Here is a 19,968-nt window from a genome sequence, read left to right on the forward strand (position 1 = left end):
TCTTGAAACAATATGAAAAAGATTGAAGAAAAAGAAGAAGGAGGAGGAGGAGGAGGAGGGAAAAAAAAGATATGTCCTGTGGATTTCCTTTCCTGTTTTGTTTGTTGTTGTTGTTGTTGTTGTTGTTTGTTTGTTTGTTTGTTTATCTTGCTGAAATCTTCAAGACCTGAGTTGGTGTTCCACCTCTACCACTCACTGGAAGCTGAGGTCCATGCAGTTACCAAAGTTACTAAGACATCCGCTCAGAAGTCCTGGCCACAAACATCAGGATGGGAAATTGAATATTGATTTGAAAAGGCCATCTAGTGAAGGGGGTCATAGAAAATGAACAGGTATATGAGGTTCAACTCTTGTTCTCCATTATTCATGCCTTTCCTAGTTTGGAATTATATATCCATACCTTTTATCATGTAACTTAGTAGTGTCTTGCACCAGCATAGGCAGACCATATTTCCCTAGTCCATCGATATTGGACATGGCTATGTGTTTTTTTTTACTCATTGTAGGTAGCAGGTAAATAGAATAACCATTTTGAGCCAAGGCTTTAGAGGCATAGGGTATTCTGCCAACCTGACTTGAAATTCTGTAACCCACCATGAAAAAAAAAAAAAACATACCCTCGGTAGCTGCTGGTCTCGTACTGATGACAACTCAAGGAACAGACCTGGGGCAACTGAAACCTGCATCCAAACTAGCCCAGGGGAGCATGGTCAGTCCCAGATGAGCTCAGCCAAACCACAGGCAATCTGAAGACTCAAAAGCAAAACATAATTATCTATTGTTATAAGCTACTTGGATTTTTTTTTTTTTTTTGCCATGTAACATTATGGCAGCAATAGTTGACTAATATAATAAATAAAGAAAATTGCTCAAAGAGAAAAATCTCAGACAGGTATATAGCTTTGATGTACAAAAATACATTTATTTTCAACAATTTCAAAACCACTGTCTTTTTTTTACAGTAGAAATATTCAAATGGAACAATAAAACCAAGAACAGTATATGTACATATACTGTATATATAGATATGACTCATGCATTTGTATTCCAATGTTTAGTACAAGTATTGCAATTGTCTGCCCCATTTAACCATTGAAACAAAAAAGCAGGATCTTTAGAAATACTCCTAATCCTGATCTATGTTGTGACCAATCAGATTTCTATAGGTCACATCCTCTCAGAGTCTCACAGAGAAAAAAGTGAACAACATCCCACAAATATTAACAGGTACAAAACTCAGCCTTTCCTCCCATATATACAGTATATCATTTTCTAAAACAGTGTGTACAGGCTGAGCCTGAAAAAAAAAAAAATGCTTACAGCATGGCTTAAAGTGACCTTACTGAAAACAACTGAGATGTGTAAGGGTGAAGGGGCTGGGATGCCGGAAAAGAGAATGCTGGCTTTGAAAGCTACTCACCCCAGAGGCAAGGACTATCTGAAGGGAACTGAAGGCAGACGTTTGACTTTAAGGAAGTTGTGTATATCTGACAAGAAAATAGCTCAGCTTTGCTAAAATCATCTTTGACTAATAGCATTAAAGACTAGACTCCTATCTGGCCTGCAGGGTTTGCATGGGGCTCATGATTCGACAAATGCCACCTCTCTATCTAACTCCTTTCATGCCAAGAGGCACCCACCGGACTTAACCTAGTGCCCAGGGGACTTTTCTGAGCTACAAATAGCCCAAGAATTCCCCATAAGCATTATGTATTTCCCTGGAATCCAACCAGAGAGCAGAATCATTGTCATTTTTAGATCCATCACCTGGCCTCGTTAGAGAAACCATTTTCTCAGGCTGATAATATCCTCAACTTTTTCCTTTTGGAGGAGAAGCCTTGTACCCCCATCTAGATCTCATCCGTACCCCCATTTGAAGTCTCTAGTGGGCTCCATCTTGCAACTTGTCCATGTCGCTGATGGAACAAAAGAGTCCCATGGTCTACGATGTCGCCATAGTCCTTCCTTTACCAACTGTCAAAAAGAAGCCCTTCCCCCCACCCCCACCCTTTATATACATAAGTAGAAACCAGCTATGGCATGGACACAGAGATGCAAAAGTTAATTGTGACAGACAACTGGAGAGCATCCAGAACCCAACACATCAAGCCTGGGGGTTGGTCAGCTCTGAGGGTGAGTGCATAAGCCGACACACACATCATTCTTTTTTTCTGTTTTCTTTTTTACTAAACATTAAATTATTTCTTAGGAAATAGAAAGCTATTTACATTGTAATTATATACAGTAAGCCATCAGTAGTAGCCTCACTATTGACATGCACGAGGCAGGACCTCTTTCATAAAAGTGTGCACGCTTTCTGCAGCTACGTTCACTCCCCACCCACTTACGGCCTGCAGATCTAACTAGGAAATGGTTTATGTTTTAGCTGTGTGTGCTGGAGTGAGGGGTGTTGGTGATTTGGCAGGGGTCAGGGAATGGGGAGGTGGGAGGTTAATGAAAAGCCAACCCAAATTTAAAAATAAAAAGAAAGAGAGACCACAAGGAAAAACAGAGTTCTTGCACTATTAATGGCAGAATAAAGCAAGAAGGCCATGGGAAGATGTATACTTTGCCCACAGCACAAAGACAAGCCACTTATCCTTTTTGTCTCATTTTAATCAGCTAAGAATGCCTTTGCCTTCCAAAGCTTAGCATCTGCCTGCTACTTATGAAGGGGCCCTTGGTAAACAAAGATTAAAAAAGACATTTTCATTTTTCCCATAACAATAGTAATAGTAATCATCAAAAATAAAAAGTCAGAAAGATGGTTGACCGCGTGGCTTGTCGGTATTAAACACTAGTGCAGTTGGGGATCTCCTTTGTGCTTTCGCTGTTTGCGATGGTGGCAATGCCTCCTACAGGGGAGAGAAGACAGAGGGAGAGAAGGCTGTAAATGTCACAAGGGCAGGGGTCTTTGTCTGTTTTATTTACTGCTAAATACCCAGCTACGTTGAACAGGTGCTTACTATGTATTTATTTAATAGGGCACTTGGATATTCTGTCCTATTAGCTCACTGGCATATTTCATCTATGCTTAACATTTGCCATCACCCACACCGGCACACAAGGTAGTAACCTTGCCATCTTATACTCTGCTAATAACTACAGTGATAGCCAATACATACTGAACACTTACTATGTGGCAGGCACTGTGCTGATGACATAGTATCATTTCATTATCACAACAATCTTAGAAGGTAGGTACTATTATTCCCGTGTCACAGATGAGGAATTTGAGGCACAAGGAGTTCGTAGAGCTAGTAGATTGGCAGAGCAAATAGATTGGCTGAGCAAGAAAATGGACCCGGGGCTATCCGATGCCAGAGCCCACATTCATGTGATTATTTATTAGGACATATGATGCTTTTGCTATACAGAAGAAAAAACAAGTCCAACAGTGATAGATAGCTGGCCTCATGCCTCCCGACTCTGATTCCTGCACTTTCAAACTTGATCTACTTTTAAGGGGAAAAAAATCTTGCCATTTCGTGTGGTCAAAGGTGGCAGGCAAATTTTCAAATATGATTGATTATGTTACTTTATGTTTTTCCCTACCCTCCAGTCTAGTACTATCTGGAGAACAGGCCGAGGGGGTTGGCTACCCTAGTGTTTAGAGAACAGAGGACACAGGAGCTTGGTGGCACCAGCACACATACCTATGACCCGGGTGTCCAGCTCTTTGTCCAGCAGTTCCTCGGGTTCGGTGAAGTCACTGAGTGTGATTTTGGGGGTGTTTTCACTTTGGCTCACTGACCCAATCATCTCCTGCTCCTTTTCATGTTGAACTTGAGCATAGATGTTAATCCAGGGGATTTTCCTACATGGGGCGGGAGTAAAATCAGATTATGACCACGGAGCATGTCGAACTTGGAAATCCTTTGTAATAAAGAGAGGAGAGGGAGAAGCTATTTACAGGACAAACTAATATCAGGGAAAGGGGCTAGTCATCCAGACACTGTGGCCACGAGGCTAATAAACAAACACAAGGCTAGAGACCCAAATGCCCTGGGGAGATGTAAACCACAGAACTCCCTGAGGAAAGTACCTTCTCTTGAGGTAAAACAAACAAACAAACAAACAAAAAACAAGCAGGTGTAAACAGAACGGCAGTGCTACCATTCAGGTATGCACTAAAATCCTTAAAACATTTACCCATTATTAACTTTTTAAAGGAGCTGGACTTTGAGACTCATAAGGTTGTATTATAGTGGAAAAGTTTGTGTCAATTTAATCAATTCATATTGATTTCCTTTATGAATAGCCAAGAAATAAAAGATTTATAGCAATTGCTACTATTTTCAGAACACCATCCACGGGCCAAGTATCTTAAATATTTTAATAGTCAGTTTCCTCATCTGTTCAATAGGAATCACAATAGCTTCCTCTGAGGATTGTGCAGAGGATTAAGGCAAAGATTAAGAGAAGCTAAATAATTTCCTTTGAAGACACAAAGTGGGTTTGGAAAAATGGTAGACAGATAAGGTTGGATGAGCAGGCAAAGATTAAAATCTTTGCAAAGATTAATCTCCTGACCCATCTCTATTATCTCCTGACCGACCATGCTCCAGCTTCTGTAGCCTCCTTTGAATTTCTCTAATCCAGTGCTTCTCAAACTATAATGTGATTATACATCACCCAGATTCTTGTTAAAATACATTTGTGACTTTATAGGTCTGGACAGGATAGGTGGAAATTCTGCATTTCTGCCAAGCTCCTAGATGATGCTGATGCTACTGGTCTGAGAACCAGACTTTGAGTTGCAAGACTAATACATCAAACTTGTCACCACCTTGGGGACTTTGAACCAATTGTTCCCTCCATCTATAACACATCTTCTTTTACTCTTCTCATGATTGTGTCCTTCTTGACTTACACAACAACATTTCCAAGAGGTCTGTCCTGACCACCCAACCTTCCCTGTTATAAATATGTAATGGGACATTGTCTATGAAAGACGTGAATGCGGTATCAGTTCAAGGTGATGTAATAAACAATGTTGATTGACTTGTTTTCTGTCTTTCTCTCTCACTAGACTAAGAGTCCCATGTATGCAAGGTCTAGGTTTTCGTCTTTACTGCTATAAACTTAACTCAGCACAGTGCTTGGCACATAGTCTACAATCAGCAAGAATTTGTCGAAGGAATGAATAAGTGATCTCAAATCTTGTGCTCTTTCTACTTTCATTTATTATGTTCTCAAACAAAAAGACCACACTTTTATCTTGGAATATTATATCTAAAAGAGATCTCTCTAGCTCATAAAATGATGGGGAAATTGGATTGAAGTCCAGACAAATCTGACACCCACCCAGAAACCAGAAACTCCTGTGCATTTCTGAAGGAGAATCACTCTGTTGTTCTAGCACCAACAGCGAGTATTTTTAAGCTTTTACATTTCTGTCCCCACTCCATTTCGATCCCCAATGAGGTCGAGTGTAGGGGCATTTAATAAGTTTTTCTTATAGCTATTCAGAAGAAAAGGTCTAGAGGACAGTTTCTACCTGTTCTTTACATTCAGTTTTCATGTCTTGAACGATTGCTTTTCATATATTACGGGAGCTGTCCTCGTGACTCCTACTGGTCTGAACCAGCTGAATATAATTTACAAGAACCTTGAATGAATAGACGATGTGTGAAGCAGCAGACTGAAGGCTCTCTAAATGTGTCTAATTAAAAATTCACGATGGCCCTTGCTTTCTTCTTTATCTAAATAGAAATGCAGCCTAATGACTTAGATTTCTTCTCATCATAAAAGTACATATTACTCATGAACATTTGAATCAACTATAACATTTATTAGGTGCTAGGGGCAGTCAAATCATTCCTGATCACACAAGCTTATATACCTCAGAGCTATAGTCAGAGTTCACTGTCTCACCCCCAACCCCTTCTGCTTTCCTAATGATTCCTATGAGGATTTGGATAAATTTGCCTTTATAAAGGATGCTCATTTTATTTAAGCCTCTAAAAACAAGTAGATTTTTTTCCCAAAAATTTTAATAGATGATTGGAAGGGAATGAATTTTATATGTCAAAATTTTCAGTATTTAAAAAAAAATTTCCAAATTGCTTTTCATTTCTTAACACATCCACGCATAGGACTGTTGAGAATCTAAGTCAAGACTATACCGAAAGTTTGCAGTTAAGAAAGGTGGGAAATAGATTTAGAGGCATGTCTTGGGCTACACATTCATATAGGTTTTAATAAGAGGAGAAAGATGGATCAACCTAACTCACCTATAAAAACTTCAGTTTTTATATTTTATTTGTTCCAACTATGATAAGTGTTAGAAGCCCATGGGAGGAAATTTAGAGATAGCAAAGTAGGCATCAGACTATGACGAAAGACTTACTAAAAAACAGCCTGAAAGAAATATAAAAGTTCAAAAGTTTTCTTGGATAACCAGAAAAAAACAAATTTACAGTAGAAAAAGAAGGTCTTTTTGGGCAAAGTTTTCAGAAAATAAAAGCCATTCCAATGAATTTTTAATTATATTGCTTAAAACATCAGATAATGGCAATCACTATCCAAGAACAAAATCAAGTGTGAGAGACAGGGTGATATTTACTTAAAGAAAGCTAAGGGTTCACGGTAACTTTATCGCCCTTTCCTTGTTAAGTGATGACTTGGGACATTGAGATTGGGTTCAGTGTCTGTCACAAAGTAGGTACACAATAAATGTTTGTTGAATGAATAAAGGGTATAATGAGTTAATGCTCGTGATTACAGAAAGTTTGGGTATGAAAACTCAGCATGGCCAATGACATAGAAAAAGACACAGAACTGCCCTTTCTTTAGATTGTTCTATTTAAGTTCACCAGCCAGGTGAACTATTTAGCTATTTAAATTTAAATTAACTAAAATTAAATATAATGAATAATTCAGTTCCTCAATACTATTATTGTTGTAACTACTGTGTTGGACAGTACAGATTATGGAACATCTTCATCACTGCAGAAAGTTCCATTGCGCAGTAATGAAAGAGGTAAAAGAGGCTTGGAATAGGTATAAGAACCTGACCTTTACTTGTCAGCAAGCCAGACACCCTCCATGCAGCCACCCCTGGAGTTCCAGGTGATGAGGTGGAAAGAAGACCAAAGGAATAAAAGAAGATCCAACAGCACCTCCGCCAACGGGCTTAGGCATTAGGAGGAAAATTTCTAGAAAAGATGGCTAAGGAAAGGAAAGGTAATACTGACTGGTAACTCTTCGCTGACTTTGCCGTTTATCCAGTTTGACTGGTATTTGTGTCCTGTAGCCTTGGCTCCATGATTCACTGTCAGGGACGTAGAAAGGGTTGGCTGCTGTTTGGGACTACAGAGGTAGAATAATTCAGAGATGGCAGTGCTGGCATAGATTCAAGTATCGAAGTGTACACATTTAGAGATGCCTACATTAATAAGTTGACTGTCTAGGGAGTTTAGCAGCATTTATAAGAGAACAGAAAACTTTGCTAAGTCACAGGATAAGTCTTGCCTTAATTTGGAGATGCCTGACACAAATATCTTTTTTTTTCATGGCTTCTATTGGCCCTGTCCTCAGCAATCATGGAGTTCTAGGTGCCAGAAGAATAAATTTGGTTTAGTTGATCTTCCAGCCCCAGTAACCACCAGGCTTCCCCACAATCAAATCCTTGGATGAATGAAAGTGTGCTTTGCATGTAATTGAAGTACATCCATAAATACGTGTTGCCTTGACCAAACTGTTTCTGCATTGAATCTTTGCTAATTGAGATATGAAGGATTTTTTTTCCCATCAAATGGAACATGGACAGGTGGGCCGACATGTCTTGATCCAAGAAGACATGAACCCACATGCTGGTTTGTAAATTTAGTAGAAAGGTAAACCTCATTCTGTCCTTCCGTTGGAGAGTGTTGAAGGATCCCTGTTGTTCTGGCCAATGTTGAGATGGATATTGAGTAAAACTGGTCTTTTTAAGCCTGAGATATCCACTTGAGGAGAGCTAGCAGGGGCTGAAGAAGGTATAGAATGAAGCACCTTTACCACTGATCCCTCCCAAAATCTAAAGCATTAATTTTAGTACCTAGAAACACTTCCAGGACCAAGTGACACTTTCAAAACTCATCTGACGATAATTAATAATATTTCTACTTTACCAAGGCTTACTATGAAGTACATTTCTATGCCATTTATACGATTTTTGTGAGCCTATCATGTGCCAGTTTGTGTCCCAGAAGGCACCTTTGGAAGGCATGTTCTTTGTTATTTATAATAATAGCTTAGATTTGTTAATTAGTTAATATGTACCAGGTATAGATATTATTACATTAAAACCATATAGGAAGCCTATAAAGTGTTATTGTTTTCCCCATTTTGCAGATGAGGGAACTATGGCTTAGAGAAGCAAATTTCATTGCCCAAGTTTACAAATGCTAAAAGTTAAAATCAGGTCTGTCTGATTTCAGAGTTTATACCCTTAACCGGTACAACTCATGGTAGAATATTACACATTATTCAAATAATAGTACAGAACTATTGATTTCAATTTTATGTTTTTATTAAGTATTCTGATATATCACCACTCTTGTGTCCTTAAAAAATAATTGCTGAGTACACGTAGAATTTGGTTTTCCTGATTAATTTCCCTTTAGAAACAGGAAAAAGAGGGGTGGGGATAAAGGTTGAACTTTTTTAACATGACAATTTAAACAGAAATACCACATTACTGTAACACAAGAAGATGTATGTTTGTGTATCTGTGTGTCTGTGTTTCTGCAGGTGCATACCAGAATTCAACTACATTTTCTCCACTTAATCACCCTGAATGTTTGTTAAGCTGTAGAAAAAAAGGTATCCTGAAGAAAAAGGTATGTGAGACCGGACTTTAGAAATTTCAATGAGGTTCAAAAACCCCTTACACTTCTCTTGAAGAGAATAAATTGATTTTATACACCAGCCCTCTTTTCCCTAACTCAATATACTTATAAAGTGGATAGAGTTCAGATTTTTAAACCTATTTATTCCCTGACCCTCAACCATTCCTGCTTTTCCCCAATGCCAGAACTTTAAGGAGAACTAATATCACATATTTGGATTGAGATTAGGAATGTTGGTTATAGGAAGAATCAGCTCCCATGAATCTAGCCCCAAGATCAAAACTGAGTGACAATAGCACATACCTTTTAAACTTGTAGATCAAAAACACAGCCAGGCCAACAAACACCACTGACAAGAGCATAAGCATGGCAGAGCTGCTGCGCCCAGTACTGGAGTCCACCAATGGAGCTAGGAGAAAAGAACAGGCATGTTCACTTGGAAGCTATTAGCTGGAGGGAGTACCCATTGGAGAAAGGCAGCCAGGTGGTCTCCATATTTATATCCAGTCCCCAGTTCCCCTGCATGTTCTCTGGGCACAGAAACCTTGGTTTCAATGATGAAATGGTATCCTGATCACAGCTTCTTAGGAAAAAGTAGGCTCCTCTGCTCTGCCTGGGGAGACTTGCTATACTATGTGTAAACTGAGCAACATGTGTCCAGCTAAAGGAAGTAGAAGGAGAACTTGTATACTCTTTCTCTTAGACAACCTGAGTGTCTGTCAACATGATTATAGGTAGCCATTGGGAATTTTGGATTAAACACTGATGCAATATTTCCATCTCTTCCTTTACTCCGTTCTGGCAAAACATTGCTAGGTAAGCACATTCGGAATCTCCAGTTTTATATTAATAAGAAATATTTAGCACATACGTTCTCCCAGAGGGCCAGTAGTGAATGCCCAATAGGACATGTCTTTTTTTATTAGTACTTTTATAAATCAACCAACTAGACTTGATCCTGTTTCAACTTAGACTTATATATTATACATCGAAGGGAGTTTTAAAGTTATCTGAAATGGCCTCGTGGAATTAGAGAATCGCAGAAATTAAGAGAGCCTGAGGACTACCTAATATAATCCCAACTGTTGCAGATGAAAACAAAGAATAAAGCCAAGGCCCAAAGAAATTGAGGGTTTTCCCCAAGATCATTCAGAGATTCAAGAGCAAAACCGTTTTTAACAAAGTCTTCTTGCCTCCTCAATAGGAAGCCTCAAGAAAGATGTAATTAATCTTTCTTAACCCTGCCACAAGGCCGTTTTCAGGCATTTATAGAGAAGTATTTGGTAATTATCTTTCTCTCTTTCTCTCCAGGATAACAGATCACCAAACTCATTTCTCCTGAATCCCAACAGGCACTCACCTAATGTCAGCTGTGTGACATACACAATGATTTGAACGCCTGGCTTCAGTTCAAACTGGACCAAGTTTTGATTTAGAGCATTAAACAGCATCTCTACAATCTAGAAAAGAGAGAGAGAGGCTGCATGAGAAGGCATGACATGTGACAGTGCTCCCTCATGGAGTAATAAATCAGGGTCAATAAGCAAAAAAAATGACCTAGTTCAATCAGAGGACAGGATATTGGAAGGTTTTATCAATTTGGTTCTTTGGGAGCCCTGTGAAGCAAAGGAAGTAGTTGGTAATTAACCACTTATACAAGAGAGGATAGTGAGACAGAAAGAGGTGTGTCCATAAGGCACCTAATCAATTAGAGTTGATAACAGACATCAATGTTCCATTTGACTCCCAGTTCCGTGCTCTTTCATCCATACCTTTTAACTTACCATAGAAAAACTTGTTGTGGGTTCCAATAAAAGAAAGTCAACCCATCGTTAGTTCTTTAATCTGATCAAGTAATACACACTGGGTAGAGAGTAGAGAGGCTCCTGCTAGGATTAAAGCAGACACGTATACCCCAGCCCGCTCCTCTGCTTTTTTTTTCTCTCTCTCTCTTAGAGACAATGGGAGGCAAACATCAAAGCAGAAGCTACCTCCTTTTTATGGGATAATTTTTCCTCTTTACTTTTCCCCAGCAAGTCTCAGAACACATAACATCGATTTAATCACTGTGTAATTCCCACATGAAAGCAGAGGCAGACTTAGGCTGTTGTCCCTAACTCTTATCTCGCTGTACACACTTTAATATCACAGCTGCTATTCATCACCGTAATTACCTATTTATCTAAATGGATGGATATTTGTAGCTTCCAAATATAGTCCACACATGCCACTTGCTATTTCAGAATAAAGGGATCTGAATTTTATTTCTGGCCAACTTCAATATGCAACCCTGCAATGCAAGGATCTGCTTCATTTTTCCAAAGAAACTGACTGTGATGACACCTATGCTGCTTGAGGAGGACTGAGGATGGACGTGGGCATGCGGTGATGGCCAGGTGAGTAGCAGAGGGACACAGGAGACGTCTATACAATGATTACATTGTATGGGAGCAAATGTGTTTGAGTTATGTCGATTTTTAGCAGCCTCATTCTCACTTATTTCTACTTCTGACTTAGCATCATGGGAAAGAAGATTGAAAGCATAGAGCAGTCACTAAGACCCCAGCAGGAGCAGAGAGTGACAGAGGGAGAACCATGGAAATGGCTATCGCCTGTACTTCCTGGATACTGTGCAGATCACAGGAACTTCATGAACATTTGGTAAGGACAGTAAATTACAATCTTGTTTGGAAATGCTACTTCCTTAGTCAAAGCAGGATGAGGCACTCCATCTCTCTCCCCGGGGATCAGTCATTGGGTGGAAGAACTGAGCAAGTTGCAGGAATGCCAGCAGCTGGAATGAAAGATGCCAGGGGCGCTTTTCCTTCCTGTGTGGCCGCATGCTCCAGTCTATGCATTTGTGTTATTCTGAGTAAAGCTGATTGCTCTTCAAAGCCTGGGTGCTGGACAAATAGTGACAGGCTGATGATGGCCCCACGGGAGAAAGCATGTCTCTCCCTTTTTGGCTGAAATTAACTTCAGGTCCCCTTAGCATGTAAGGGGCAGGCAAATCTTCTAGCCAAGTTTTCTTTCACTTACTTGTTCCAGGTCCCCTTCATTGCCTTTCCTCCTTTCCGTCAAATTCTTCGGGGGGAGGATAAAAAGCTCTGCTGAAGTTGGGAGGCCTGGGAACACAGCAACCAGAATCTGGTCTTCCGGGACACTGGTTACCTGCAAAGATGTTTAGACTGAAGAGTGAGGTCCTAGAGGAGCCAGGCTTCCCTTCGTCAACAACAAGGAGCAGAGTATACACAGGTATAAGGCTTTTACACATTTTATAAATGCAGCATTTTAAGCACAGTTTCCAATATATATCCAGGCTTTCTTTCTGCTGTCCCCTTGAATTGCTAGGTAAAGAATTACCAGTTTCTCTATGTCCTCTGCTTTTACATACATTTTTACCGAAACTAAAATACTATAACAAATGATTTTCAAATTATTGTTTGCTGGGAACATTTGCAAAAACTCCTCCCGTATTTTCTTGGAGGGAGAGAGCTTCTGGGTAAAACATGAACAGACTGGCCACAAATGAGGAATAAGGAGTTATAAACAAACATGAGAAAATGAAAATTAAAGAAAGCAAAGCAGCACTTGTTTTCACTGACTAAAGCAGGATTTTTTATTAACTTAAAATAGCTGGTATTGGTGAGGCTTCAATTAAGAGGTCCCTTCATTTGCTGATGACAGCACTAAAAATTGATACATATTGCCAATTTGTTTTTCCAAAGACTCACTTTAAGGCCATAAAAATATTCAAACCCTTCTTTTAGTAACTGTAACTTGGAGTGTTTGTCCCAAAGAAATGATCCAAAATATAAGAAAAAGGCATATTCAGGAAGAAATACTTGTAACTTTATTTATAATAGCAAATACGTGGGAAAAACACAAATATTTAGAAACATTAAGTGAATAACGATATCATCAATCTGATAGAATGTTAATTAAGATATTAATTACCATTAAGATAATTAGTACAGTGAGCCACAATGAAAATGCGCTTCTGATAGCTGCATTCTGATCTATTTCCTTACACTTCTTTGGTTACAACTCTACAAAAATAAAAATGTGTAGAAGTAAAAAAGCAAAACAAAACACTAACAATTATGTTAAATGCTGAGATGGTAAGTTCATTTTTCTATTCTTGAGTGTTTAGTAAAAGGACTGTATTGCTTTTTGATTAAAAACTTAAAAGTCAGCTTTTGTTTGAAGGCAAATTCCTGAGGAAAACAAAACTCTGAGTTTCCCTCTATAAAGAGCATCTCTTTTCTTTCCTGTGTGTCTCCAGAACAATATCTCTTCTGCCAATTCAAATATGATAATGTAGTTTTCGATCTGGCCAAAATTATCTCCCTCCTCCAAGAAGTTTTCAATTTGTCAGGAATACCCACCTCCTCCCCTGACTCTCTCTGCCTTCAGTGGCCTCCTCCACATCAGCCTCTCACCCCAAGCCCTTCCAGAATACAGCCTTTGGGGACTTAGATCATGTCCACTGTGACGGAAGAGTACATCCATCTGGTACAGTCTTTTCTCTGATAGGTTCTTATTGTATGTTTGCCCAGGCATTCCCAGGGGTCTTTGTGGCAACCTCACTCTTTTGAAAAATGCCCGATGGAGTAGAGACTCAATAAATAGTTCTGAGTTGAATAGAAGGGGAGGGGCTTGTTGTTTCTCATTTGCTCAACTCTGATTCTTATTTTGAACTAGGCTTAGAGGTTGGAGTTAATCTCGGAGATGTGATAATAAGGAGTGAGTGTCAACTTGCGGAGAAGGAACAGGCAGCAGTTAGAGCCTGAAAGGTCCACCAAGCAGAGAGGCATCTCCTTGGAACCAGAGGCGGCTTCACCAGATGCTTTAGTATCCTGCTGGGAGGCATGTTCCTGAGTAGCTGGAAGACTTGGTGTCCAGGAGCGTGGGGCAAGATGGCCTTATCCTAACCAGCCACGGGGAGCAAGTCTCCAGAGACCAGGCTGAAGGGCAACATGCAGAAAATTACCCAAGGGAGTGAACTGGGTGAGCCTGGGAGTGCTGTGACTGGTGCGACTCTTTGTCCCAAGGAACACCTGTCAGTTAGGGACCTTGGAGGGTCCTTGGAACTCTGTGTCTAGAGTCGCTAAATCTCTACCAAAGACATGTGAGTGATTTGTCTTCATGAGATTTAAGACCCAGGCATCAATTGGCATGGTTGATTATTATTATTTATTAGGATTATTATTATAATTACCAAGTTATTAATTAAAAAGCCCACATGTTTTCAATAAATGCAATCGTATAGAATACAATACAATTTTGGATGTTTCACAGTCCAAGGCTTCCAAGAGAAGCTTCTTTTTCATCCCTTCCTATGAACAATTTGTTTGTAAAAAGATTCGAAGTGAAGTTCATTTAGACAACTTCCCACAGAAATGCTCTTATACCATCCTCTTTTACTTCTTTCTTTCTGTCAGCTCTTTCTCAATATCTGTCCCTGGATCTTTCTCCTTTGCCTCGGGAAGCATAGACATTCATGTTTGTCCTGCCTCCTTTCTCTCCCCAGGATGTGTGTGGGGGAGGGAGGTCTCAGGACCTCCACAGCCTCAGCTCCCATATCTCTACCTCGAGCAGGAATCTTTTCTTGATCTTCAAATCCATACTTTCAATTCTCCTGATTATCTTCACCCACTCATTTCTCACGCACTTCAAACTCACATAAAAGATTAAACCATTACTGTCCCCCTGGTATGTGTCTCCTTCATAGTCCACACCTTGATAATAACAAGTCCGCCTCTTACCCACGCTTGTAATTAGAAAGCTTCTCCCTCCCTCTCACCCACACTACATTTTATTAGTCATCACTTATACTCTTCAACTTCCTGAGTAGCCTTTGAATGTTTCTATTCCAGGATCCTTTATCTCTAGCTAACTGTAGTCATGTTTTAGCTGGTTATTTTTTGTGAAATCTCTCCCCCCACTCTATTCGTTTTCCACCTCAGCAGCCCATACTCTGTATTGCCAACAGCATGGGTATCTGAAATATAAAGCCATTGCCAGGTTTTTTTTACTAAAATAAAAACAAACACATCTCACACTTCCCACTGCCTATAAGAGGCAACTTAAAAGAGGAAACCTCTTTTAGTTTCTCAGACGTTTCACAAACGACCTAACCACCCAAGCTCAACATTAGCCACATTTGCTCTTAAAATCTAAAGATCGGCTACACTCTGCCATTTCCCAAATACGCTGTTTTCTTTCAGTAGTACGTGGCTTTGCACATGCTGTTCATTCTACTTGAAAGACATGATCCTTCATCTGCTAACCACTGTTTGTCCCCTAAAACAGAGTTCAAGTATCTTCTCTGAAGACCATTCTAATAGTCTAATAGTCACATATATGTGCTACGCCTTCACTTTCCTGGATAGAGTCACTCACAGTTCTCTCCATGTTCTTTTGAAATGCTAACCATGCTTCTATCATAAAACAAGTCACCTTTTAGAATTGACTGATACAATGTTTATTCATCATTACACTCTAGTGCCTAGCTCTGAGCAAAGGATTAACAAATTCTTTAAAATATTCTTTAAGGCTAATATGACCTTGGCTTAACTCTATAGAGTTTGCTGACATGCTCCATTTCCTGGCCTATAGGAGCCTTGATTGTCACGTATGGCCAATGGTAGTCTTGGAGTCTGAGTGTCTGGTTAAGAAAACCCTTTTGGTAGGCAAACATCCAGCTAGTGAATGATATTAGTATAAGCTCAATGAGTGGTCCTCATCATTCGTTAAAGGGGTCAAGTTCCTGTCTTAGAAAAATTTAGGATAAGGATGAGGACAATCTCCATTCTCTAACACTGGCTTGCCTCTCTCTCTCTCTCTCCCTCCCTCTCTCTCTTTCTCTCTCTCTTTCTCTCTCTCTCTCTCTAGCTCTTTCTCTCTTTCTCCCCCCACCACCAACTCCTCATCCTTCCTTCACCCCTTCCGTTTTTTCTTCTCTCTCTTTTTACAGAGAAATAATCCTCATCCAACTGTAGAATGATGGTTTTAAGCCATGAAAATATAATCTGGAGAACACCATCTGGTCCTTGATTCATAAAGATTTAAGCAAAGATGAAATCAACTTACTTTAACCAGAGCGCGCTTGATGACATTGCCAATATCTTGCCTCCACTCGGGAATGTCGGGGTTGTGGTAATCCAGATTAGGGGAGAATGATAAGAGCTGGGACTGGAAGTATTCTGCGGGAGGAGAGAGTGTGTGAGTGAGGCTGAGAGAGGGTGTGAGAGGCAAGGGGGACTCTACAACCACTGTGCTTTAGGGAAAGGATCCACACTTTTGTGTAGCCTCAGCTGTAATTCCTTCTTCACAGCCTGTTCTTTGGCTTCTGAAAGAAAGTGGGATTTGATGACCAGAAGTTGATTTGTGCTCCTACCATTTTTGTGAGTGCCTAAGATCTTAAGCCCTTCTTCTTGTAAAAGAATATTGCCTGAGATAAAATATAAGTATGAAACTCCAGAAAAAGGAGACGTTTGCTACTGTAGGTGGTACCATGAGGAGCCAGTGATAAAGCACTAATAAGTTAGGTTTAATGAGAATGGAGCCTTTGTGCCTCCCTCAGTTCCTTTATCTGCCCTGCTAGCAACTGTCTGTATCTAGGGCGAGGGTAATGTTCAATTTCTGGACCTGCTTGGTGGGTACACAGCTTTGTTCACTTTGTGGTAATTCATGAAGCTAAAACACTTATGATGTGTACTTTTCTGTATTAAATTTATACTTCAATAAAAAATGTTTAATTAAAAAAAACATCTTCTAGGTGTTCTATGAGAGAGTCTGAGCATCAAGTTTGCAGAGATGTAGCAAAGGCTTTCACCTGGGGTAGGGGGAGGGCTGAAGAGATGTGATCTGAGTCAGAGGACCTTAGTGCAACTTTCAAGAAAACCCTCTCAGTACAGCGGCTGTTTCTAGGGGCTTGGGGGAGGTTGTGTCAGATGGTGGTAAAAGCACAAATTTCATTTAAAATAAATTTAATAACTGAGAATGATTCTTCAGGATGTTAGAAGCTCCACCAAGCAAGAAAACACATAGGTTATGTGTGGCTCATCTCAGTACCTGCACTATGAGTTCTTTCAAGGCAGGGACCATGACTCTTCCAGCTTTTAAAATCATTGGTCCCAATTCTCATAACGAATGGGTGCTGCTACATGTGTGTTGTTGGTACCTAATCAGGACCTAAGATCTAGATGCTTCTGTTTCCAGCTTAGCATTACTTCAACTTATGATAAGTTTCTGTCTAATGAGACCATCAGGTTGTGATACAGATACATCGCAGAAGACAACTAATGCCTGCCTGTGCCCTGCTTCTCTTATAAGCCCAGTCTCTGCTCAGGAACAAGGTAGGAAGGTGTGGATACCTTTTGTGGACCTACATAATTTTCCCATGGCCTGGGGAATTTCCAAAGCAGTCAGCAATTGTCACTAAGGTGGGTAGAGGGGATTGGACAGGCAGGAGGAAGCATCACAGGACATTTTTTAGAGCTTACCATGAACTGCGATATCTTTCGTGTCCTGGATAAGGGCATTCCCAGCGGCCACCTGAACTGTGATGGTATTGGTTCCCTCTGCAAGGAATGTGAAGGAAATGCTGCTGTCCAAGGTGATGAGGGGCTAAAAGAGAGTGGAAAGACCAATTTAATCCTCTGTGGGATACGAGATTTCCTCCTTTCCGACAAATCCCAGACTGTCATCAATCTGCATAACATTTGCATATCACCAAGGGATCCTAACTTGAAAAAGAAAAAAGATAATTACACCACTTCCTAAAATTGTGATTATATCCAGTATCCAGGAAGAGTATTAATACACTCGAAATACACTGTAAAATGTTAATCCTATAAGATGAAGATAAGACTAGATATCCTGGATTTTGCTTGTCATTCTCTTCCTCTTCCTGGGGCAAAGTAGAAGCTACTTTTGAAACCTATTTCTGTTGCCTCTGGAAATAGGAGATCATTTCCCTTCTCTAATATTCTGCATCACTTGAATTTTCATCCTGTGTTGCACTGGACTATAAGACCATTCAGAGAAGTGAGTGCAATTTATTTACTTCTGTATCCCCATCCTTGGCACAACTGTCTTACATACAGCAGAATATATATGTAAGTTGGATGCAAGACCATATTATTGGTTTTTTCCTTTATTATATCTGTGCTTGCAAGCCATTTCTAACATTATTAATAGGTTGGAAAACATATAAACATACATTTCTATGATCATTTTTTCTTTCTTTTTCTTTCTCTGTTTGATTTTCCTTATCATAACAGATAGGCACTCACTAAGGATAAAAGAGAAAGATAATCATTTTTTCCCCTTGAGAAAGAGGATCTTGATAAAAATCAGGTGCTTATTGGAGAGAAGAAAATGAAGATCCCAAGACCGAAGAGTCACTATTCAGTGGTCAGCTTGAGGACCGTGCCCTTTCAAGCTCCCTGGTGTTTGAAAGGTAGGACATAATAGTAGCAGGCTTCTCTAAGGCAGCACATAAAGAGATATCACAAGCCCAGATGAGCAGACTCCTTTTCCTCTCTGTGTCAGAGGCAACAATGGGACAGAGGGTGATAGTGTAGCCAGTTGGGAATGCAGAGAGCTGCCCTTTTAGAGGGTGATTGTTGGCCTGTGATCACACAACAATCCTATGTACCTTAACCGAACATGGCCTGGGAGTGTAGGACAGAACCTTGCAAAAGCTCAGAGATGCAGTCTTCAGACAGCATCCTTGCTGCGAGACTTGGCTTCTTTTCTAGCTCAGAATTTTCACCTAGGCCTTTGAAGTAATAATTTGATTTCTTCTGCTTTAAAATTCTATAGCTCTATTTTATGACCAGGCCAATGGCTGGAATTTGGCAGGATTAGAGATACTGCTCTAAGCTTCTGACACCCCTTCTTCTTTGTTTGCTAAATGAAAGAGGTTGGATATGGAAAGAGATAGACTCTCTTCCTTAACTAAGGATAAACCCCAGAATTCAAGCATTCTTCCCCATACTTATGGCTCTGTGGTGATACATACAAGGATGTGTCTTATTAATTAAATGACAAATGATGTACAAGTAGGTACTGTGATGCACTCCAACACCGATAGTGGCTGTTTAGTGCCTTGTGTTGAATAGGAATCTAAAGTCAAGTTGGTCTCAGCATAGCAATGTTGGCTATGCTCATCAAATAAGGGAAAAAATAACGTGTGTGCCACATGTTGCCACCTCTAGGATGAAAACAGAGACTTGAAACTCTGGCTCTGTTACTATTTTAATGAATGATCTTGAGCAAAGTTTGTTCCCATTCTGGGTCTTAGTGTTTTATCTATTAAATGAAGAGTTTGGGCTACAGGAGCTGTGAGGACTCATTCAGCTCAATATATAGGAAGGATGACTAGCTTTAGGCATACTTTCTGGTTCCTACTGGTCAACCCATTAGGTCTTATCTTTCAGGAAACCTTCAACTGCTTCATTACCTTAGAATAAGTTTAGTTTTACAAGAAATTGCAATAATTATTTCTGAAGTAGTTGTGTCATTTTACATTTTATGTCTTAGCAATCTCAGTCCTAGAAATTTAGTCAAGATAAAAGAAAATATATGTCCACAAACAGACAAACAAAATATTCATAGCAATATGTTTATAACAGCCCCAAACTGAAAAGAGCCTAGGAGAATTCATCAATAGAAAAATGAATTAAAACATCATAGTATATTCATACAATGAACATAAAAGAACAAATACTGACATACACAACAGTATATATGCATCCCTAAACCATAAGAAGTGAAAGAAGCCTTACATAAAAGAATTCACATGGTATGACTGCATTTATATGAAGTTCTAAAATAGGCAAATCGAATCTATGATGAGAAAAATAATGGTTGGTTGTGGGGATTGGGGTGGGAATTGACTGAGACGGGGCATGAGAGAACTTTCAGGAACAATAATAATACTACATATCTTGATAGAAGTTTGCGGTACAGGTATATGCTTTTGTCAGAACTCAGGAAGTGCACACTTCATATTCACGCATTTTATTATTGATTCATTTTATATCCTCATAGAGGGGGAAGTATAAACAAATATTGAATTTTTGTTAAGAATTTGCAAGCCAGAGTATTTAGGACAATG

The 19,968-nt window shown here is 39.7% G+C and overlaps 1 protein-coding gene across 1 annotated transcript in view; it reads right to left on the reverse strand.

Annotated features, from left to right (window-relative positions):
* Positions 1 to 897: 897 nt before the first annotated feature.
* SORCS3 (sortilin related VPS10 domain containing receptor 3) overlaps positions 898 to 19,968 on the reverse strand; it is a 540,518-nt gene continuing 521,447 nt past the window's right edge. The window contains exons 21-27 of the mRNA XM_011363775.1: positions 17,348 to 17,471; positions 15,933 to 16,045; positions 11,877 to 12,008; positions 10,198 to 10,297; positions 9,141 to 9,246; positions 3,657 to 3,817; positions 898 to 2,855 (exon numbers count right to left, since the gene is read on the reverse strand). Of these exons, the coding sequence (XP_011362077.1) occupies positions 2,791 to 2,855; positions 3,657 to 3,817; positions 9,141 to 9,246; positions 10,198 to 10,297; positions 11,877 to 12,008; positions 15,933 to 16,045; positions 17,348 to 17,471 (801 nt within the window). The 3' untranslated portion in view covers positions 898 to 2,790. The remainder of the gene's footprint in view (positions 2,856 to 3,656; positions 3,818 to 9,140; positions 9,247 to 10,197; positions 10,298 to 11,876; positions 12,009 to 15,932; positions 16,046 to 17,347; positions 17,472 to 19,968) is intronic.

The sequence above is a fragment of the Pteropus vampyrus genome, unplaced genomic scaffold, assembly GCF_000151845.1.
Source record: "Pteropus vampyrus isolate Shadow unplaced genomic scaffold, Pvam_2.0 Scaffold89, whole genome shotgun sequence".
In the NCBI taxonomy this organism is placed as follows: domain Eukaryota; kingdom Metazoa; phylum Chordata; class Mammalia; order Chiroptera; family Pteropodidae; genus Pteropus; species Pteropus vampyrus.